We start from the raw sequence: 19939 nt of genomic DNA, 5'->3' as shown, positions 1-19939 counted from the left end.
TTATTTATTTTTACCCTTAAGCCTAGGTCACAACCGGACGTACGATTTTTTGGCCGTGCGATTTTTGGCGTTTCCCAAATCGCTGCTTTTTTTTTGTTCGTGGAGAAAGACGCACGTTGGCTGTAAGTTTGTCTTGCAACCTGAAAAAAAACGTAAGCGCCCGTAGAGTTTGTTTGACATGACAAAGAACCTCTGCGGCCAGTCTGCGGCTCGAAAATCAGCACGTCACACGTGCGCCCTCCGTGCATTTCTTGTGGTTTTTGCACGTAGACCGGCCGTAGGAGCACGTACGGCCGGTTGTGACCGAGGCTTTAGGCAGCCTCTCACGTTACTGCCTGAGGGACAGGGAGAAAACCACCGGAAAATGTTTTAAACAAATGCAACAAACGCAAGTCGGCAGATGACCATAAAATACTCGATAGGACGATGTAATAATTTTATGCATCTCACACAGAATTTTCGGAGATATATCGAGTATGTTCGATATATCGCACAGCCCTACCCGTAGGGTAATTGTCATCTTAGTTGGCCTCTAAAATTGCTCATTCATTGATTCGACTCGGTTGTTCTGCTTGTGTGTGTGTGAGACAGGCTGCAGAGTGAACAACTCGTCCTCATCATCTAACAGCGTGTACAGTGTGAACTCCTCTCAATCCCTTTCCTCTTACAACCTGAGCTCTTTGCCAATGGGTCCAGCTGCCGGTGCAGGGGCCATCAGTATGGCAGCAGCTCAGGCAGTGCAGGCCACAGCACAGGTAAAAACAAAACCCCACTGCTCCCTCACTCCTCCTTCCTTCTTCCCCACCCATTCTTCCGTCCTTCCTTCTTTCCATCTGCAACATCTGGTTTGTTTTGGCGCATATAATTGTCAAGACACTCAGGCTGTCAGAGCGAAGTTCTCTGTTCACTATTCAAATTTTCATTTTAATTACATTTTGAAAGGAACATTTTAAGTTGCTTAGATTTTTTTTTCTCTCTCTTTGGGAACTCTTGTTGCTTGATGTTGGAAAATGAGTGTAAATAGAAGCCTGTGACAAAAAAGATGAGCAAAACATCTGTTTTCAGAATGATCTTGCTTTTAACAATTTCTAACAGTCGTTCGTTTTCTGTCCCTGAAAGTTCTGATGTGTTTAAAAAAAAAAAAAAAGTGCACTGTATTAGATTATGCAGAGTTATACAGACAGGATTCATCTATGAAATAGTGTTGAGTGCTGTACTCGATCTGAGCTGTTTTGGGGTGTGTGCGCGCGCAGATGAAGGAAGGCAGGAGGACGTCGAGTATGAAGGCTTCCTACGAGGCCATTAAGAACGATATCCTGGCTCGGGACTTTGCTTCTAGCAGAGAGTCTTCTGGCTACATGTCCTCGACTCTGGCCTCCACTCTCACGCAGAACCTCACCACCAGCAACAGCTCCGACTCCCGTGCAGGACGCAAGAGCAAGTAAGAGTCTCACACGCACTTGGAACATCTTCCCGTTGAAGACGTACACACACGCATCACTAACGTGATCCTCATCCAGCTTTTTCACAGATTTATTTGATATGGCAGTTATAGCCTAGTTACTTTTTTATGTTACAGGGAACGGTTTATTATCTGAAATATAGTTTTACTGGAAAATGGATCATCATATTGTACTTTTTTCAGTTTGTAAAGATGTTTCTAAGGTTCAGAAACGTTCCTGGACACGTACTGAGTTTAATTCCGTCCTGTTTGAAAAGTTGTAAAAGAGCTGTATGACGTCATCACGTTTGTCCGTATTGGATTGTGAGTCCCGTTCCAGGAAACCAGAAGAGTAGAGCTGAAGTCACTAGTTTAATATGACCTTTATGACAGATAATAATAATAATTTTCAATTTATATAGCGCCTTTCTCAAAACCCAAGGTCGCTTTATAATTATAGGGAGAGGAAAAAAAAAAAAGTCCATCAAGTAGAGGTCAGGATGTCATTCCAGTGGTGTAGCGGACACAGTCCGACCAAAAGGCGCACGAAAACAAGTCCCACACCGCCTGCATAGCCGCCAGGCAACATCACTCGGAACACCATGCCATGGATCCACAAAGTGAGCACAGAAGCAACGCCATGCAGAGCGCCGGTATGTCCCCAGCCGCCGCAACGCCACTCGGAACATCACGCCAAGCACTGCTGCACGGAGCGCTGGACAACCACGATGCCTGATTAAATAGGTTTGCACTTCTTTTGGTCATTTGTAAGACTTGAGTCCATTGTGGATTCCTCTCTGCATTTAACCCATCTGAAGCAGTGAACACACACACACACACACACACACCCAGAGCAGTGTAGCTATGCTACAGCGCCCGGGAAGCTGTTAGGGGTTAGGTGCCTTGCTCAAGGGCACTTCAGCCCAAGGCTGCCCGATGTTAAACTAACCACAAGTCTTTGAACTGTAGAGGAAACCCACGCAGACACGGGGAGAACCTCCACACAGAAAAGACCCTGTCGGCTGCTGGGCTCGAACCCGGAACCTTTTTACTGTGAGGCGACAGTGCTAATCACTACAGCACCGTGAATTTTTATTTATTTATTTTTTTAACGTAAGAATAAAAAAAGCTCATTTCTGTTGTTCTCAGTGAGCTGTTCCTGAAGAGAATATAATAATAGAACCAACTCTTTTACTACTAAAAAAATCTGTATCTGTCTCGTGTGTGTGTGTGTGTGTGTGTGTGTGTGTGTGTGCAGAAACAACAATAAGTCTTCCAACCACCAGTCCTCGTCATCCTCGTCGTCTTCTTCCCTGTCGTCCTGTTCCTCCTCCTCGGCTCTGGCTCACGAGCTGGCCCAGCAGACAGCCACGCTACCAGAAAGCGACAGCAGCGGCCAAGTGGACTGGACTTACGACCCGAATGAGCCCCGCTACTGTATCTGCAACCAAGTGCGTACACACGTCTTCTCTTTGTTTTTACAGGCACATTGAGCGTGTTAGTACGGTTTATTACGGAATTGTTCCAGGGTTGTAGAGACTATGTTAAAGGAAAAGGCAACTTTTGTACAAAATCACCACAAATAGATAGATAAATATATAAAGTAATCGATCATGGAATTTATCGAGAAAGAACAGACTGCATAACAGTATCTTTTAACTTTTAATAATGTGGGCTTGCGCTGAGCTCAGCGAAGATGCGTTCCGCCATATTGATCTACTGCGTGACGTCATGCGGCCCACCACTGAAAAGAACTCTTCAGTGCTTCATGGTGATAAGGTAGAAAACCAGTACAATCGCTTCTTCAAAGTTTCACCAAATGGTTTTATTTATGCAACTTAAAGCTCATAATACTGTATAACTTTGGTCGAGTAAAAACACGGAGCAAAAACATGGCTGAATCGTGAATGACTCCTATTTCAGGGATGGCAATTTTCCGCCAAACGGCGGAAATCCGCCATTTTGAATTTCAATTTTCTTATTTTTGTGGAACGTCTAAATCCGTAGAGAAAAGTTTTAGGGGGGGTTAGGTACCTAACTTTTATTGCTGCTACCGAGATTAGTGTCAAATCGTATCGAAACCACATGTCTCGCGAACAACGGAAGCTTCTATATCGAGTGTAACAATGAAAATAAGCAAACGAGTCTGTGATTGGTTGCGAAGTGAAGGATTCAACCAACGCGAAAGCATGTTTCATTTCACTGGCCGCCATTTTGCCTTTAGCTAAATGTCTTGCACGAGGTTTTGAGAGCATTGTTTTCCGCGGAAATATGAAGTTTTTATCACGAGATCAAGAAGCATCGGTGGCTGAAATTGACAAAAATGTCAAGAACAAATTTCGTTGGGATTGGCTACAGCGGACAGTTACTACGAAAGTGAAACTTGGAAAAAAGATCGAGGAGATCAGCGAGACGCTTGAACAGTTAATCAAGAAGTGCGATTTGCCTGGCAAAGCATTTTGCATTTATTGTAACGATGTGATCAACTACGGATCCCGTGGCTGTGTGGCATTAATTGACCATGCTTCTAAGGTCAAATATGCCTGGGGCAGTCAGAGTAAGTTGTCTTTTTTCTATTAAACTTTAGATACTTACTTATTTTTAATCATGTATTTTTCACACAATATACATGTAAAATGGCTAGAAAATAGGTAGAAGAGGCTAAAAAGGCTAAAGCTTCAGGGGGGCTCCGCCCCCCTGAACCCCCCGTTCGGAGTTTCAGTTGAAATAAAATTTTCCTGTTGCCATCCCTGCTATTTTTGGATTTGTCCTACCAAGCCTACTGCGCATGCGTGAAGCGGCTCGGCTCGGTTTTCCCTTTCGGGTGCTCTTGTTTTCTGTTAGAATTTGGTAAAGAAAAAAATATGTATATTATTTACCAGCTTACCGGGTCCATGAACATAAATCTGACAGCTGACAAGGTCGGGATATAAACGAATCGAATACAAGCCACCCGCCGGGACTCCTAATCACAGTGATCTGCCTGTAAACACTGTTTTCATGGGCCCAGTGACGTCACAGACCAGAGGGAGGCGCATTAACGAAAGATTCTGATTGGTTTATAGTTGCCCGCAATCTCAAAATGGCTGACTCCTCCAACTTCGGCTCCTCTGTGTCAATTCATGATTTCAAAGTTAAAAATATTTTTTCATGTTCGATATATAATGGAAATAATTAACGGAATTGATTACGTATATGTTTTTCTCCTATTACACACCTGGATTTGTACAAAAGTTGCCTTTTCCTTTAAGTATATCACTTTCATTATAAAATCCATTTTGAAAGATTTTTTATTATTATTTTTGTAATACTGGTGAAATTCTGGCATTCAGCCACTCGTCAATAAAACGTCTAATGTTATTAGTTCAGGCTCTGCCAACAAAAAGAGCATTATCGCGCAACTGCTCAGGAAGCATTACCTGCCTGTAACTCAGAAAACCTTGTTCTTGCACTAGTGGTCATGTGTTTTAGTCTCAGCAGTGTTTAGTCTAGTGTTTGAGGCATGGCTTTGCGTTTGCGTTTCAAATAGCCGGTTAGAGCAGACTTGCACCAGAAGCTCAGATTATACCTGTTTTTTTTAAAAAAAAAAAAACATCCGTCCCAAGAAGGCTCTGGATATTGTTAGTTTTAGTGTATATGGGTGCTGTTAATCAAAAGTTTCTGAACACCCTATATTTTATTTATCATTTTTGTTTGAATTATTTCATGTTAAATAATGAAAAATGTAACTGTCCTGCCAAGGAATACATGAATTTAATTTACTAAAGAAGTAAAAGGTTTGTGAGCAAAATGTTTTAGGCATTCCATATTTATAATTTATGTTTATATTGACACTGAGTCTTTTGGAGTCAGAGGTTTACTCTTGAAGTGAGCCTGCCTTTCATAAACAGGGATGAAAGTCTTCCGGATTTACCTGGAAATCTGGATATTTGACAAAACTCAGGGTTTTTTCTAGAAAAATTTAGTATGAGGGTGCTCACCATGGCGAGGGAGCGAAGCGGGGGGTGCCGGTCCCCCCCCCCCGCTGTGCGAAGCCTTTGAAAAATTGAGGCTACAATGGGACATTCTGAGGCTGAAAGGGAAATTGTAACAAATTGTCTGTCAACATTGAAAAAGAAAGAAGTAATCTTCTTCTGCCCCGGACAGTCTTCGGCTTTCTTCCGCTTCGTGCCGCAGGATGACATCTTTAAATGCCCAAGTGTCAACAAAAACAACTCGCGAACTACTTCTGTCAAAAGCTCCCGCGCCAGTGGGTGAAAGGTCATTCAGTCTCGAGAAATCTCGCTCTACAAGTCAGCTGACCTTGTATGTAACCCATGTCAAATCTCGCGAGAGCAGCCGCAACAAGTAAACAACTAAACAACATGGCGCCTCAGTCTGGAAAACGCCAGTTTGGATTGTTTTTGCACCGTCTGGTGGTGTATCTACTATGATTGGAATATTTTTGGAGCAATTATAATGTATTTGATGATCAGACACATTGTCACGTGGTGTTGCTGGGATGTTTTCACGGAGTCGGTAAGGGGGCGCACGCCGAGAGTAAGAGGGCGCAGCGCCCCTGTTCCCCCGTTTAGACGAAAGCCTGAAACTCTTGAAAATCTCTGGTTTTCCAAATGGAGAAATTTATTTTTCGGATTTTTCACGTTCCTAGACACAGCATAATACTTCGCGGTGTCCTTGCATGGGCGCGGTCCTTAAATAGCCCAAACATAGTTCATTGATTGAAGACAGGTGTTCTTTGTTAACGGTGCGCGTGCCCAAGGCGCGCCTTGGGCACGCAGGACTGACACCGTTCTGCACCAGCGCAACACAATCGCAGTAGAAAGCATGTTCAAGCTGCCAGTGTAGCTGCAGTCTTTTTAGTTGCGAATTACGAGTATTTCTTCTTGTGTTAATAATTCGCCATGTCAAAACAAGCAAAACTTTCCTCCTCCTTTCGACGTGAAGAGAGGTAAGCGATTTATTATATATTTTTTCCATCAAAGTTGCATTTTGTGGCTTCGAAGCTAAGCTTTAGTGCCGTTTCTAGAACACGACATCAAGAAAACGTGGAAGAAACAGCAATAATGGAAGAGCCGGTTTCTAAGCTGCCTAAAACTAGCAATGGTAATTTATTTTTTGTTACATAATGCACTCAGGCTGCTAGTCAGTGTGTGACACACGCACACCTTGAAAAATCCTAGCGACGCCCCTGATTTACATGAGAAATTTGGTATTCATTGGCGTGTTTAAATTTACAGACAATACGAACTAATGTAAACAACTGGCTTCAACTCGCATAAATATGAATTGGGAATGTTTAGTTCACTTTAGCTTCTGCAAACGCACAACTCTACTAAAAGATTGATAAACGAGGCTCAACGTCCCCAACACTGAAACCTGAAAGCTTTAGAAACTCTAACAGACCTTTACTTTTTAACAGGACTGTTTAGGGATTTTGCTGAGTTTAGTTTACCTTCAACTGTAGGGCGGCACGGTGGTGTAGTGGTTAGCGCTGTCGCCTCACAGCAAGAAGGTCCGGGTTCGAGCCCCGGGGCCGGCGAGGGCCTTTCTGTGCGGAGTTTGCATGTTCTCCCCGTGTCCGCGTGGGTTTCCTCCGGGTGCTCCGGTTTCCCCCACAGTCCAAAGACATGCAGGTTAGGTTAACTGGTGACTCTAAATTGACCGTAGGTGTGAATGTGAGTGTGAATGGTTGTCTGTGTCTATGTGTCAGCCCTGTGATGGCCTGGCGACTTGTCCAGGGTGTACCCCGCCTTTCACCCGTAGTCAGCTGGGAAAGGCTCCAGCTTGCCTGCGACCCTGTAGAACAGGATAAAGCGGTTAGAAATAATGAGATGAGATGAGACCTTCAACTGTCTGATTTTTTTCAAAGTAATGAACTGTGTAGCAGGAAAATCACCGCGTTTTCTAAATGCACTCCTGAAAATTACTCATTAACTAGGGGAATTAAATTTGATATTTTTGACATCTTGATCATTAATGTACATGAAAGAAAAAGGCTTAAAAGTTATAACTTGTTTTAGTGAAAATAAGTAGCTACTAAAATGCACTAGAATGCAGGGTTTTGCGTGTTATGTTATTAAAATATTTTCGGGGGACGTTACACCCCCCATCTTAGTTTGACTTTCAAAAGTTCAGGGTTTTTTCTTTGCTCCACTTTCATCTCTACATAAAGCACTCATTTAGAGACTCTTTAGGATCTGAGAGGGAGCAGTTAATAAGTTCCACAAAGATCATCTTTCTTTATTTAACTGCTGTTCGGTATCATTCCGTTCAGTCTGTAGAAATAATGGAAGGGATTTGAAAAAAAAAATAGATTGTGCAGTTATAGGTGTAATACCACCAGAGTTGGTGTTACCACACAGAAATTGATTTATTTTTTAAAATACCAGCATGGCCTGAATTTTTATTCCTCATTTCATTTATTTATTATACAGGAAAAGATTAACATTCCATCTGCCATACAAGTCTCTGTGAATGAACTGTTAATATGGACAGATATCATATTAGAACGAGTGCACTGTTCTCAGAGCTGTTCTAGAAAATGAGTCCATACCTTCTGATCAATGAGATACAAGAATTTAACAGCACTATAATATGTGGCAGATCACAGAATCCAGGGACACATGTCGGCCCGGGGGCATTTTGAGTTATTGACAGATTCAGAAAGTACAGTTTCTAAGCTTTCCAATGATGCCTTCCATGTGGAGATCGGACAATATTTGAAGAATGTGTGGCCTTTTGAAAGTGTATACTTCTTAAAACAGGAAAGGGAGAAAATCGCCCTCAAAGTTTTCCATCTCAGTTACTCTGGGTGCAGGGCGGGCACATAATGGTGCTCATCTGCATGACATTAAGGAACGCCCTACCCCCTACTAGCTAGCACGATGCTACTTTCATGTAAACAAAGATCACCACGTCAATTTTCCTTCCATGCAAAGTATGCCCAACACAATTATGAAGTACAAAAATAAGTCCTAAAGTATACTTTAACGTTTTGTGGTTGAAAAATTACTCGCACCGTAAGAAAGAAAGATAGCACGATGATGACACAACTAACACAACGCTAGTTTCATGTAAAGCCTCGGTCACAACCGGCTGTATGTGCTCCTACGGCCGGTCTACATGCAAGAAACGTACGGAGAGCGCGCATGAAACGCACGAGAGCGCGCGTGTGATGCGCTGATTTTCGAGCCGCAGACCGGCCGCAGAGGTTCTTTGTCATGTCAAACAAACTCTACAGGCGCTTACGTTTTTTTCAGGTTGCAAGACAAACTTACGGCCAACGCGCGTCTTTCTCCATGAACAAAAAAAAAAAAAAACGCAGCGATTTGGGAAACACCAAAAATCACACGGCCAAAAAATCGTACGTCCGGTTGTGACCTAGGCTTAACCAAACCACAACACTCTCCGTTACATGCAAAAATAACCACACAGCCTTAGATTAATAAACTTACCCCATCAGAAAAAGAAACGGCGCCTTGCACACACCAATGCCTCCGATGGAATGTAATCCTAGAACGGTCCGTGTATCATCCGATCATTCAAGTATTCCATTCAATCTGGAAAACGAGGTTGCGTTTTTTTTTTTTTGCTAGAAATGGTGATCTCCGATGTAAATACTGAGTGTCTGTTTGCTTCGCGGTGTTTGCTCCTCTGCGCTCTGTTTAGCTTCCTCATTCCATAGTGAAATTACACGCCTGTATGCAGTTAAGTAGCCACGAGCTCAGCTCGTATCATACAGCTGATTCGCGAAAAAAAAAAAAAGACTTAAATCATCATGTGAATGGCCCATATGGTAATTTACCCACACCCCCCAGCAGGCTACAGTCCTGACAAAAACGAGACAATTTGCAACAAAAAATGTATGCTTTTCCAACAAAACAATCTATTATCTGAAATACTGATTGCATTCTTCAAGATCTCAACTTGCACATGATGGAAAAAAACAAAAATCACAAATTTCGAAAAAAAAATGCTTCTTTTGCGATTATCTCGGATTCGTTTCGGCCGACATGTGTCCCTGGATTCGGTGAGGGGTCACATATAAACTGTGGACGTGCCTGTCATCACCATCGACAACTATGAGCTTGATGCCGTCCACCAGTTTACATACTTTTGCTCCACCATCGCTGACAACCTCTCCTTGGACACTGAGATTGACAAGAGGATTGGTTAGGCAGCTACAACACTCGCACGCCTCTCCACTAGAGTGTGGACGAACCCCAAGATGGCAGTGTACAACGCCTGCATTATCAGCACACTGCTGTACGGCAGCGAGACTTGGACCACATATGCCAGGCAGGAAAAAAGACACAACGTCTTCCATCTGCAAAGTATCCGTCGCATCCTGGGCATATCGTGGCAAGACAAAGTGCCCAACACCAAGGTCCTGTCCCTAGCTGGCCTTCCCAGCATGTACACCCTCCTCAGGCAACGCAGATTGCGTTGGCTGGTCCCTGTGCACCGCATGAAAGATGGACGCATCACAAAAGACCTCCTCTATGGAGAACTGGCAGCCGAAAGGCGAAGCACAGGACGCCCACAGCTGCAATACAAGGATGTCTGCAAGAGAGACATACAAGCACTCGACATCAACGTCGAGACCTGGGAGGACCTTGCAGCTGACCGCACAAGGTGGAGGAGCACCCTGAACCAACACCTCAATATAGGGGAAGAGAAGCAGATGAACGCTGCAGCAGAAAAGAGCAACAACTCCAACAGACCAGAGACCATCTACGTATGTGACCTATGCGACAGAGACCGTCACTCCTGCATAGGCCTCTACAGCCACAAGAGGCGCTGCTTCATTCGAGCAGATAGCCAGGATTAGGCTGTGAACCCATGATCAATCATGACTAGGGATGGCGAAAACTAAAAAAAAAAATCTTGACCGACCACCAAGCCTCATTAGCCGGTTAACCTATGAGTTTAAAATTCTAGAATTGGAATTATTAGAATCTATTCTAAATCTAACCGCGAGCATCCGGACATTCAGTCCCAGTCACTGCCCTCCACTCACATTACCTTTTCTACAGCGCGAAACATTTAGTCAGACGCAGCACTGATGTCGAGGGGTTTGTATTGGAGCGGAGGACAAATGGCTCCAGCTTAGAGACAGTTTCAGTTGGCCATGATGGCTTTGAAAATAAAGTCAAGTGCTAGAAGAAGTACATAACATTCAGTGATGGGAATAACGGCATTAAAATAAAGGTTGTGTTAACGCCGGGTAATCTAATTAATTAGCTACAATCGTTATAACGCCGTTACCAATATCAACACGCCATTACTGCATGGTATTGAAGTTGCTCTGAAGCCGTCACCGACTTGGCTCACAGGCATAAAAGCTGCGTTTGTCACTCCCCGTCCAGACACCGCTGTCATTTCATTCTCTCCCCTTCCCTCCAAAAGTCGGCGTCTGTGCCTTTAGTTTGTGTGGAGAGAGATGATCTGCAATAACATGCATTGTTGGCTACAGACCGAAACATACTTTCAGAATGCACTGGCCAAGGCAGGACTAAACTCCATGTGCCTTCTAATAATAATTAAAAAAAAAACAGAATAGTAATTTGTAAGCTAAAAAGCCTGTGTCTGCACTTTTCTTTCGCCGAGTGGCAGCTGTGTTCAACTGGGGCGGGAGGGCGGGACATGACTGAATAGGTGTTTCTGATTTGTCAGCTGTCGTCCTTACACCGAATGGCATGCCCCAAGCGTTTACAACACAGAATTCCAGGTTCTCCGCTCCAAAATCGGCAGCTTCAAAACGATTGATTTTTTTTTTTTTTAAACCGACAACCAAAAAAAAAATAACCGGTTGACGTTGATTCGGTCAAACGGTCATCGGTTAACATCCCTAATCATGACTGACGGAGGCCTGCTAATATAAACTGTAATAAAGCAAAAAGTCCAGGTGTTTAAAATCTTCTGGCAGTGTAGGTTTGTTTACCTGCCTGATTCACCGTAGTCTAAAACCTACATTTAAAGGGGAAGAAAAGGCAATATATACAGTTGTTGATGTGACAAAGTAACGTATTCTTAAGTATTCTATCAAATTTATGTACTAGAAAACAACGAAATATCTTGGTAATTGTAAATATAATACTTTATACACTAAACCGCACAAGAGTCGCCATTTTTAAAAGACCGTGACGTCAGCGCTACCCACTGCACTAGGACAGAGAGAGGGCGCGCGGACTGAGAGAGAGAGAGAGAGAGAGAGGGTGCGCGGACTGAGAGAGGGCGCGCGCGCGGACTGAGAGAGAGAGGGGGCGCACGGACTGAGAGAGAGAGAGGGTGCGCGGACTGAGAGAGAGAGAGGGCGCGCGGACTGAGAGAGAGAAAGAGAGGGTGCGCGGACTGAGAGAGCGAGAGAGAGAGAGAAAGAGAGGGGGCGCGCGGCCAGAGAGAGAGAGAGAGAAAGAGAGGCGGCGCGCGGCCAGAGAGAGAGAGAAAGAGAGGGTGCGCGGACTGAGAGAGAGAGAGAGATTGAGAGAGGGGGCATGCGGACTGAGAGAGAGAGAGAGAGAGGGCGCGCAGACTGAGAGAGAAAGAGAGGGGGCGCGCGGACTGAGAGAGAAAGAGAGGGGGCGCGCGGACTGAGAGAGAAAGAGAGGCGGCGCGCGGCCAGAGAGAGAGAGAAAGAGAGGGTGCGCGGACTGAGAGAGAGAGAGAGATTGAGAGAGGGGGCATGCGGACTGAGAGAGAGAGAGAGAGGGCGCGCAGACTGAGAGAGAGAGAGAGGGCGCGCGGACTGAGAGAGAAAGAGAGAGGGCGCGCGGACTGAGAGAGAGAGAGCGAGAGAGGGAGAGAAAGAGAGGGGGCGCGCGGCCAGAGAGAGAGAGAGGGGGCGCGCGGCCAGAGAGAGAGAGAGAGGGCGCGCGGACTGAGAGAGAGAGAGAGGGCGCGCGGACTGAGAGAGAGAGAGAGGGCGCGCGGACTGAGAGAGAGAGAGAGGGCGCGCGGACTGAGAGAGAGAGAGAGGGCGCGCGGACTGAGAGAGAGAGAGAGGGCGCGCGGACTGAGAGAGAGAGAGAGGGCGCGCGGACTGAGAGAGAGAGAGAGGGCGCGCGGACAGAGAGAGAGAGAGAGGGCGCGCGGACAGAGAGAGAGAGAGAGGGCGCGCGGAGAGAGAGAGAGAGAGGGCGCGCGGACTGAGAGAGAGAGAGAGGGCGCGCGGACTGAGAGAGAGAGAGAGGGCGCGCGGACTGAGAGAGAGAGAGAGGGCGCGCGGACTGAGAGAGAGAGAGAGAGGGCGCGCGGACTGAGAGAGAGAGAGAGGGCGCGCGGACTGAGAGAGAGAGAGAGGGCGCGCGGACTGAGAGAGAGAGAGAGGGCGCGCGGACTGAGAGAGAGAGAGAGGGCGCGCGGACTGAGAGAGAGAGAGAGGGCGCGCGGACTGAGAGAGAGAGAGAGGGCGCGCGGACTGAGAGAGAGAGAGAGGGCGCGCGGACTGAGAGAGAGAGAGGGCGCGCGGACTGAGAGAGAGAGAGAGGGCGCGCGGACTGAGAGAGAGAGAGAGGGCGCGCGGACTGAGAGAGAGAGAGAGGGCGCGCGGAGAGAGAGAGAGGGCGCGCGGAGAGAGAGGGCGCGCGGACTGAGAGAGAGAGAGAGGGCGCGCGGACAGAGAGAGAGAGAGAGGGCGCGCGGACTGAGAGAGAGAGAGAGGGCGCGCGGACAGAGAGAGAGAGCGAGAGAGAGGGCGCGCGGCCAGAGAGAAAGAGAGGGTGCGCGGACTGAGAGAGAGAGAATGAGGGGGCATGCGGACTGAGAGAGAGAGAGAGAGAGGGGGCGCGTGGACAGAGAGAGAGAGAGAGGGCACGGGACTGAGAGAGAGAGAGGGCGCGCGGACTGAGAGAGAGAGAGCAAGAGAGAGATGGGGCGCGCGGCCAGAGAGAGAGAGCGAGAGAGAGAGAGAGAGGGGGCGCGCGGCCAGAGAGAGAGAGAGAGGGGGCGCGCGGACTGAGAGAGAGAGAGAGAAAGAGAGGGGGCGCGCGGCCAGAGAGAGAGAGAGAGAGAGGGGGCGTGCGGCCAGAGAGAGAGAGAAAGAGAGGGTGCGCGGACTGAGAGAGAGAGAGAGTGAGAACACTTTTGGAAAGGACCGGGAAAAAAAATCATGCACTTGCTGCCCTTTTTCTGACTTTGAGCCCCTGCCCCTCTATAATCCTGTGCACGTCCCTGACTGTGGCGTTGTGTAGCCGATCACTTACAATTCATCCTACTTTCCGATTCACACGTGCTATTCCCAACCTCAATGAGCCAACACAACTGGGCACGTACATACGTCATGAGTGTTACGCAGAGAAAATGAACGTGCATTCTGATTGGATAAAATTAATATCATGGCGGGCTGTTCAAACTGCGGAAATAGTTTGCTCGAGCTACTTTCAAAACACTATAACTTTCCAACCTTAGAACAAAAAACTTTTGTAAGTCTTGAATAAGGTTTGTTAATGTGTGTTTTATTGTTATATTTACTCTATATATTGCCCTTTCTTCCCCTTTAAGTTTTGTGGTACAGATGGCAAAACATTGACTGTCCTGCCACGACTCCTGTTTAACCCAGTGTCACTGCCTCGAACAAAACCTAATGTGGAAATCAATACACAGTGGAGCTAACCGTAGAGATTCACCTCTGGGAACAAAGTCTTTTTTCTGCATGATGACTACTGAAAGAGAAAAGTCTGAATTTTATTTATGCGCATGTTGGTAGGAAGGTTTCCTTGGTCATGGGAATTAATTTTGTAAGTATTTCTATATCCCGGTTGTTCTGAGGTTATTTTATTGCAGTCTGCTGGAGCAAATATACTCATATACAATACGAGTAATCAGAAGTAATTTCATTAACATTTGAAATTACATAACAGTTCAGCTTCGTATTTTCTGTGCCAGGAAATAACACCATCTATTTCAGTCTCACTTGTTTTTAATGTTAGTGGAAATTCGATTAGCGCTCGCTGGCTATTTTCCAAAATTCCATCACGGTCCACACCCACTTGGTGTTATTGTTTTAGTCGCTTGTTTCAATGAATATTTTTGCAAAGTAAATGTCATTTCTAAAATAAGCTCTAACACAAAGCCTTGAGTGCTTCTGTATGCACTTTTGGTAAATTATTTTGTCTGTGATCATTTTATTTAATTATATCTTCCCCAACACACAGAATTTGTGAGTGCAAATATATTGGTGCCCATTGTGTCTTTTTTTTTGGGGGGGGGGGGGTGTTAAATGCACTGCGTTACACAAAAACATCTGTTCCCATGTCTTTTTTTTTTTTCCTTTTCTGCAGCTGTGCACATGTTTTTATTTTTTGCCTCTGCACAAATGCCTAACAAGTTTCTCTACATTTGCAGGTGTCCTATGGCGAGATGGTTGGCTGTGATAACCAGGATGTAAGTACACTTCCTTCATCCTTCAGTCACGCATCCTCAGCAAGCACAGCCTGGCCACTGGCTTCTTTATACAAGCCCTTTTATACAATGGCCGGGAAGTGCAAAACAAAATTACAAAACGTGAAACACTTTTTTACATTTTATAAAACAGAATGACATTAGCAAAACATTTTTACCAAGGACAGAACAAATTTACAACTTGGGAAAACAAATTGACAAGACGCGAAACACTTTTACGAGCGCCGAGACAAATTTACAAACGAAAATCTTCATGGAAGGGGAACGTACCAAATGCTGGAAGTACGGTGGCCGGGAAGCGATAGAGTGAGCGGTCAGTTCGTGTTCGCTGTGTCCGAAATCACTCAGTACTCACTGTATAGTCGTCTATATAGAATTCCCTATCTAGTGAGTAGGGAGGAGTGAGTGATTTCGGATACAGCAAACAGAATGTGCTTGGTCCTTCTGTCTGGCCCGTGTCCTTTAAAGATTTGAGAGACCGTCCACACGAACCGTGTTAAGCGATTCTTGTGTTTTCCACAAAAGCAGCAAAACATCATTCTAGGGGTGTTCACACGGCACATACAGGGTGTCTCAAAAAAAATGTACTCGCACTTTGAATGACGAGAAAACCTTTATTTATGAACATAGAGTGAAATGGAATAGCTTCGAATACAGAAGACAAATGTAATTGAAGAATCATGTTCGCAAATGTTCAAATTGATGACCATTATTGTCCAGACAACGCTGATAACGCGCACCAAGGGATTCGCAAACGTCAAGAAACAGGTCATTAGGAATATCGCGACATTGTCTTTCAATTTCCAATTTCAGTGCATCAATTGTTCTTGGTTTGGTGCGATAATTTCCTGCCATGCTGTGATTAATTAATTACACCTGCAACACAAAAAAGGCAGCATGTTAGGGACAGTTAAAGTGTGAGTACATTTTTTTGAGACACCCTGTATTTGCATCGATGCTGCACCGATGTATTTTGTTGTGATATATCTTACACCGGTGTAAATTTTGTGGAGCGTTCACACGTTACAAACCTGCTTACTAGCAGCACCGGTGCAGCCCCATTTGCGTTCACACGGCAGTTTTTGCGACCGTGCTATACGATAGTGATAATGCGGAAATGAAATATGCGCATGCGTGAAAATGTACTTCCTTTTCCCGGTTGTCATGGCATCACCAAGCGCCGGGAAAACAACGTGGATGAAGACACCAGTGTTGCCAGATACTGCTGACGTTTTCCAGCCCAAAATATGTTAAAATCCGCCAAAATGCACTTAAAACCGCCCAATCTGGCAACACTGGAAGACACGCAGTTCTATTGTTGTAGATATTCGCCATTTTGGAAGCGCAAAATACCAGGATGCAAATTATGCAATGCCCGTATGTAGTCAACTCTCCTCACGCGTAGCGAGTCTACCCCTGTAGCGTTCAGACGTCCCATTTTATATCGGTGCTGCCCCGCAAACTAGCATTTACTCCGGAGTAAATTTCTTAAACCACCTCCCGAGCAGGGTTAGATTTGCACCGGTTTAAGCAGCTTTCAGGGGCGACACCGGTATAACTTTGTACCGTGTGAACGCTCTACCGGGGCAGCCCCGGTGCTACACCGGAGTAAAAGTTGCCGTGTGAACACCCCTTTTGTCACACTCGACGTTCCATCACCATAAACTCCATAGAAGACAACACGAATTGACCGCTCACTCTGTCACTTCCAGGTCGTTTGCGGCGTTTGGTACGTTCCTCTTCTGTGAAGATTTTCATTTGTAAATTTGTCTCTACGCTCGTAAAGGTCTTGTAAATTTGTTTTGTCCTTGGTAAAAGTGTTTTGCTAATGTCATTTTGTTTTATAAAATGTAAGTGTTTTTCACATTTTGTAATTTCGTTTTGTACTTCCCAGCCACCGTACTGTTACACACAGGGCTAGAGGAGTGCTTTATTCATAGTCGACTAAACCAACATAGTGTGTTCACACTTTCAGTATGTTAAAGCGAATAAACACTGTTCAAGTCATAACACTTGCTAGAAATATGGACCAGTCATTTATATATCGAGACAGGTAGCACATAGCTATTAAGTCGTTCAGATGTCGAGGCATAAAATGACCGTGAAGAACTTCCCTCTTAAAGGTGCTGGTAAAGTGAGAAGTATTCTTGGTCTTGAGCTTCTGTGCATTCCACCATATTGAAGAATGTCAGCATTGTGTCATGGCTCACAAACGATCAGTTGTTAAGGAAGATTTAGCTTTCACATTAGCCGTAAATATGATGAACGCAGATCCGTTTCAGTCTAGCAACAGTTAACATCACTGTCTGAGCACTGAGCAGAGACGCCTACCAGTACCGATTGGCTGTACGGAAAAGTTATGTAAATACGATGTTACGGCAAACGGTGTTATTCTGTATGGAATAGTTGGAAAAGCTCTAAAAAAAAAATTTTCCAACGAGTTATGTCCACGAGACGTTTTCAATCTATGTGACGTGCCTCTCCGACTAGCTTGACAATCTGTGTGGACTCGACTAGATATACACTACCGTTCAAAAGTTTGGGGTCACCCAGACAATTTTGTGTTTTCCATGAAAAGTCACACTTTTATTTACCACCATAAGTTGTAAAATGAATAGAAAATATAGTCGAGACATTTTTCTGGCCATTTTGAGCATTTAATCGACCCCACAAATGTGATGCTCCAGAAACTCAATCTGCTCAAAGGAAGGTCAGTTTTATAGCTTCTCTAAAGAGCTCAACTGTTTTCAGCTGTGCTAACATGATTGTACAAGGGTTTTCTAATCATCCATTAGCCTTCTGAGGCAATGAGCAAACACATTGTACCATTAGAACACTGGAGTGAGAGTTGCTGGAAATGGGCCTCTATACACCTATGGAGATATTGCACCAAAAACCAGACATTTGCAGCTAGAATAGTCATTTAGCACATTAGCAATGTATAGAGTGGATTTCTGATTAGTTTAAAGTGATCTTCATTGAAAAGAACAGTGCTTTTCTTTCAAAAATAAGGACATTTCAAAGTGACCCCAAACTTTTGAACGGTAGTGTATGTGCCAGTCCATCACCGCTACCTAAATGGAGATAAGATGCTAACAGAACAACTGTGTGTGCAGATCACCGAGTGACTCGAGCGTACACTGCGTCAGACACACTCGAGTGCTGCCTGTGATTCACTGTTGTTCAGCATGCTTACAGCGACCACGCATGTGTTGCGTGCATGCGCAGATACCGTGTTTTTGTTCGTGCTATTGTTGCTCAACACCACGTGTTGCCAGCGTGATGCATCAATAGAACACGTTTGAAAACATGAAACGCTCAGTCAGGGCTTGACGTTAACTTTTAAACCCACTTGCCCTGGGAACAAGTGGGGGTACATTTCCACTTGTGGCCCCCCCCCCCAATATTATCACTTTCCCCCTATTTTGCAAGTATGATTACTTGGTTTTTTTTTTGGTTGGTTGGTTGGTTTTTTGGAGTTTATTTTTTTGTTTTTTGTTTGGAAAACCCTAGAATAGTTGTGAATTGCAACATAAAATGAAGATCGCACATTGAGTTGAAGTTTGGTTATTGGTTACTTGTAACAGACGATAACAATTTTATCCAAAATAATTTTTCCTGCCTTCGTCGATTTTATTTCCATTTCACATGCATGCAGCTGTTGTAAAGTTCAGTGTGTTTGTGTAGAACTCTCTGACTGTAGGTTCATTACTCGATAATGTATAAATCATAAAATGGAAATCTATAACAAAGTTTGTATGAAGAAAACAATAGGGTGCCAAGACTTTTGAACAGTACTGTATTTGAGAATATTTATATATCTTTTTTTTTTTTTTGTGATATCATCCACCTCTAGGTTAAAAAAAACAAAACAACCCACGCTGCGTCATGACAGATAGGATAATGTTTGAGTTTAAAATTATTTAGTGTGTAGAATGTGGGTGGTTTTTTTTGTTTTGTTTTTTTTTCAGACCTGGCAACCTGTAACTGAATCAGTACAGCCAGCCTGTCGGGACACAGCACGGGTTTTTTTTTTTTTTTTTATATAAACCTAGAGGTGGATGATATGATAACAACAACCAAAAAAAAAAGCTATATATGTTATTTACCAGCTGGGAGGTCCGTATCGTGAAATAACCGTGACCGAGGTCTTGAAAGTACTGAGCAAGGCCCTCTGGGCGGAGGTTGGTACTCAAGGCCGAGGTCACGGTATTTCACCATACGGACCGACCTTTAGCTGGCAAATAATATATTTATTTTTTTCTTTACCAAATTCTAACAGAAAACGAGAGCGCCCGAAAGGGAAAACCGAGCTGAGCCACCATTTTGAATCCTCATTCACGGCTGTAATGTAAATTGCTTCCTCCTCGGTATACAAGTGCACTTCCATGGCAGGAAAAAAACTACATTTTGCCGCTTATGTAGTCCCCTATTTATACAAAATTGAGTCATTCAGGATTCAGCCATGTTTTTGCTCGGCGTTAGCAACAGTTAGAGGTTTTTAGCTTTCTCCTGAAATGTTTTCTTTTATTTCTTCTTCCTCAGGGTAGTAAAACTCGCTTTCGCTGTGAACACTGTCGTTATCGCTATCCATGCTGTAAAATTAATGCTATTCTCCTGAGAAATGCAAAAATAAATCTTGACAAAAATTGCTGCTATATTTGTTGTTGTGAACAAGCGAGTCACCAGCGGTCCGTAACTGGAGTCCGTACCATAGGATATGGACCCGCCCGCCAGCCAATCCGAGCGCAGGATTTGATGGAAACCGGACCGCGAAAAAAATAAATATGAATATTTTGCACAGGACTGTGTTCCTCTGATAACAGGAACAAAGCTCCAGCTCTCTCTGTTCTTAATCTGTTCTGTTCTTTCAGGATTCATCACGCGCGTCACCCATTGTTGAGGTTTTTTTTTTTAATTTATTTTTTATTCCTGAGTTGTTTGAAACCAATCTGGGTTTTCTGTGTCGAATAAGGCAGCTACTTCACCTGTAACAAAATCAAACACTTTCATGAAGGCGCTAACTCGAATGCAAGCAGAAAAAAAAATAAAACAAGATTCTTAAGCAAACTCTTCCATCCTCACTTCCGACTT

General features: G+C 44.5%; 1 protein-coding gene across 1 annotated transcript in view; it reads left to right on the top strand.

Annotated features, from left to right (window-relative positions):
- The window catches only part of ing3 (inhibitor of growth family, member 3), a 46096-nt gene that overhangs the window by 16919 nt on the left and 9238 nt on the right, over positions 1-19939 (top strand). Inside the window, exons 8-11 of the mRNA XM_060903333.1 lie at positions 592-755; positions 1254-1441; positions 2700-2892; positions 14789-14827. Of these exons, the coding sequence (XP_060759316.1) occupies positions 592-755; positions 1254-1441; positions 2700-2892; positions 14789-14827 (584 nt within the window). The remainder of the gene's footprint in view (positions 1-591; positions 756-1253; positions 1442-2699; positions 2893-14788; positions 14828-19939) is intronic.

This window comes from Neoarius graeffei, chromosome 21 (assembly GCF_027579695.1).
Source record: "Neoarius graeffei isolate fNeoGra1 chromosome 21, fNeoGra1.pri, whole genome shotgun sequence".
Classification (NCBI taxonomy): Eukaryota; Metazoa; Chordata; class Actinopteri; order Siluriformes; family Ariidae; genus Neoarius; species Neoarius graeffei.
Note: the sequence above shows the minus strand (reverse complement) of the source record. Positions and strands in the feature narration are given on the sequence as shown.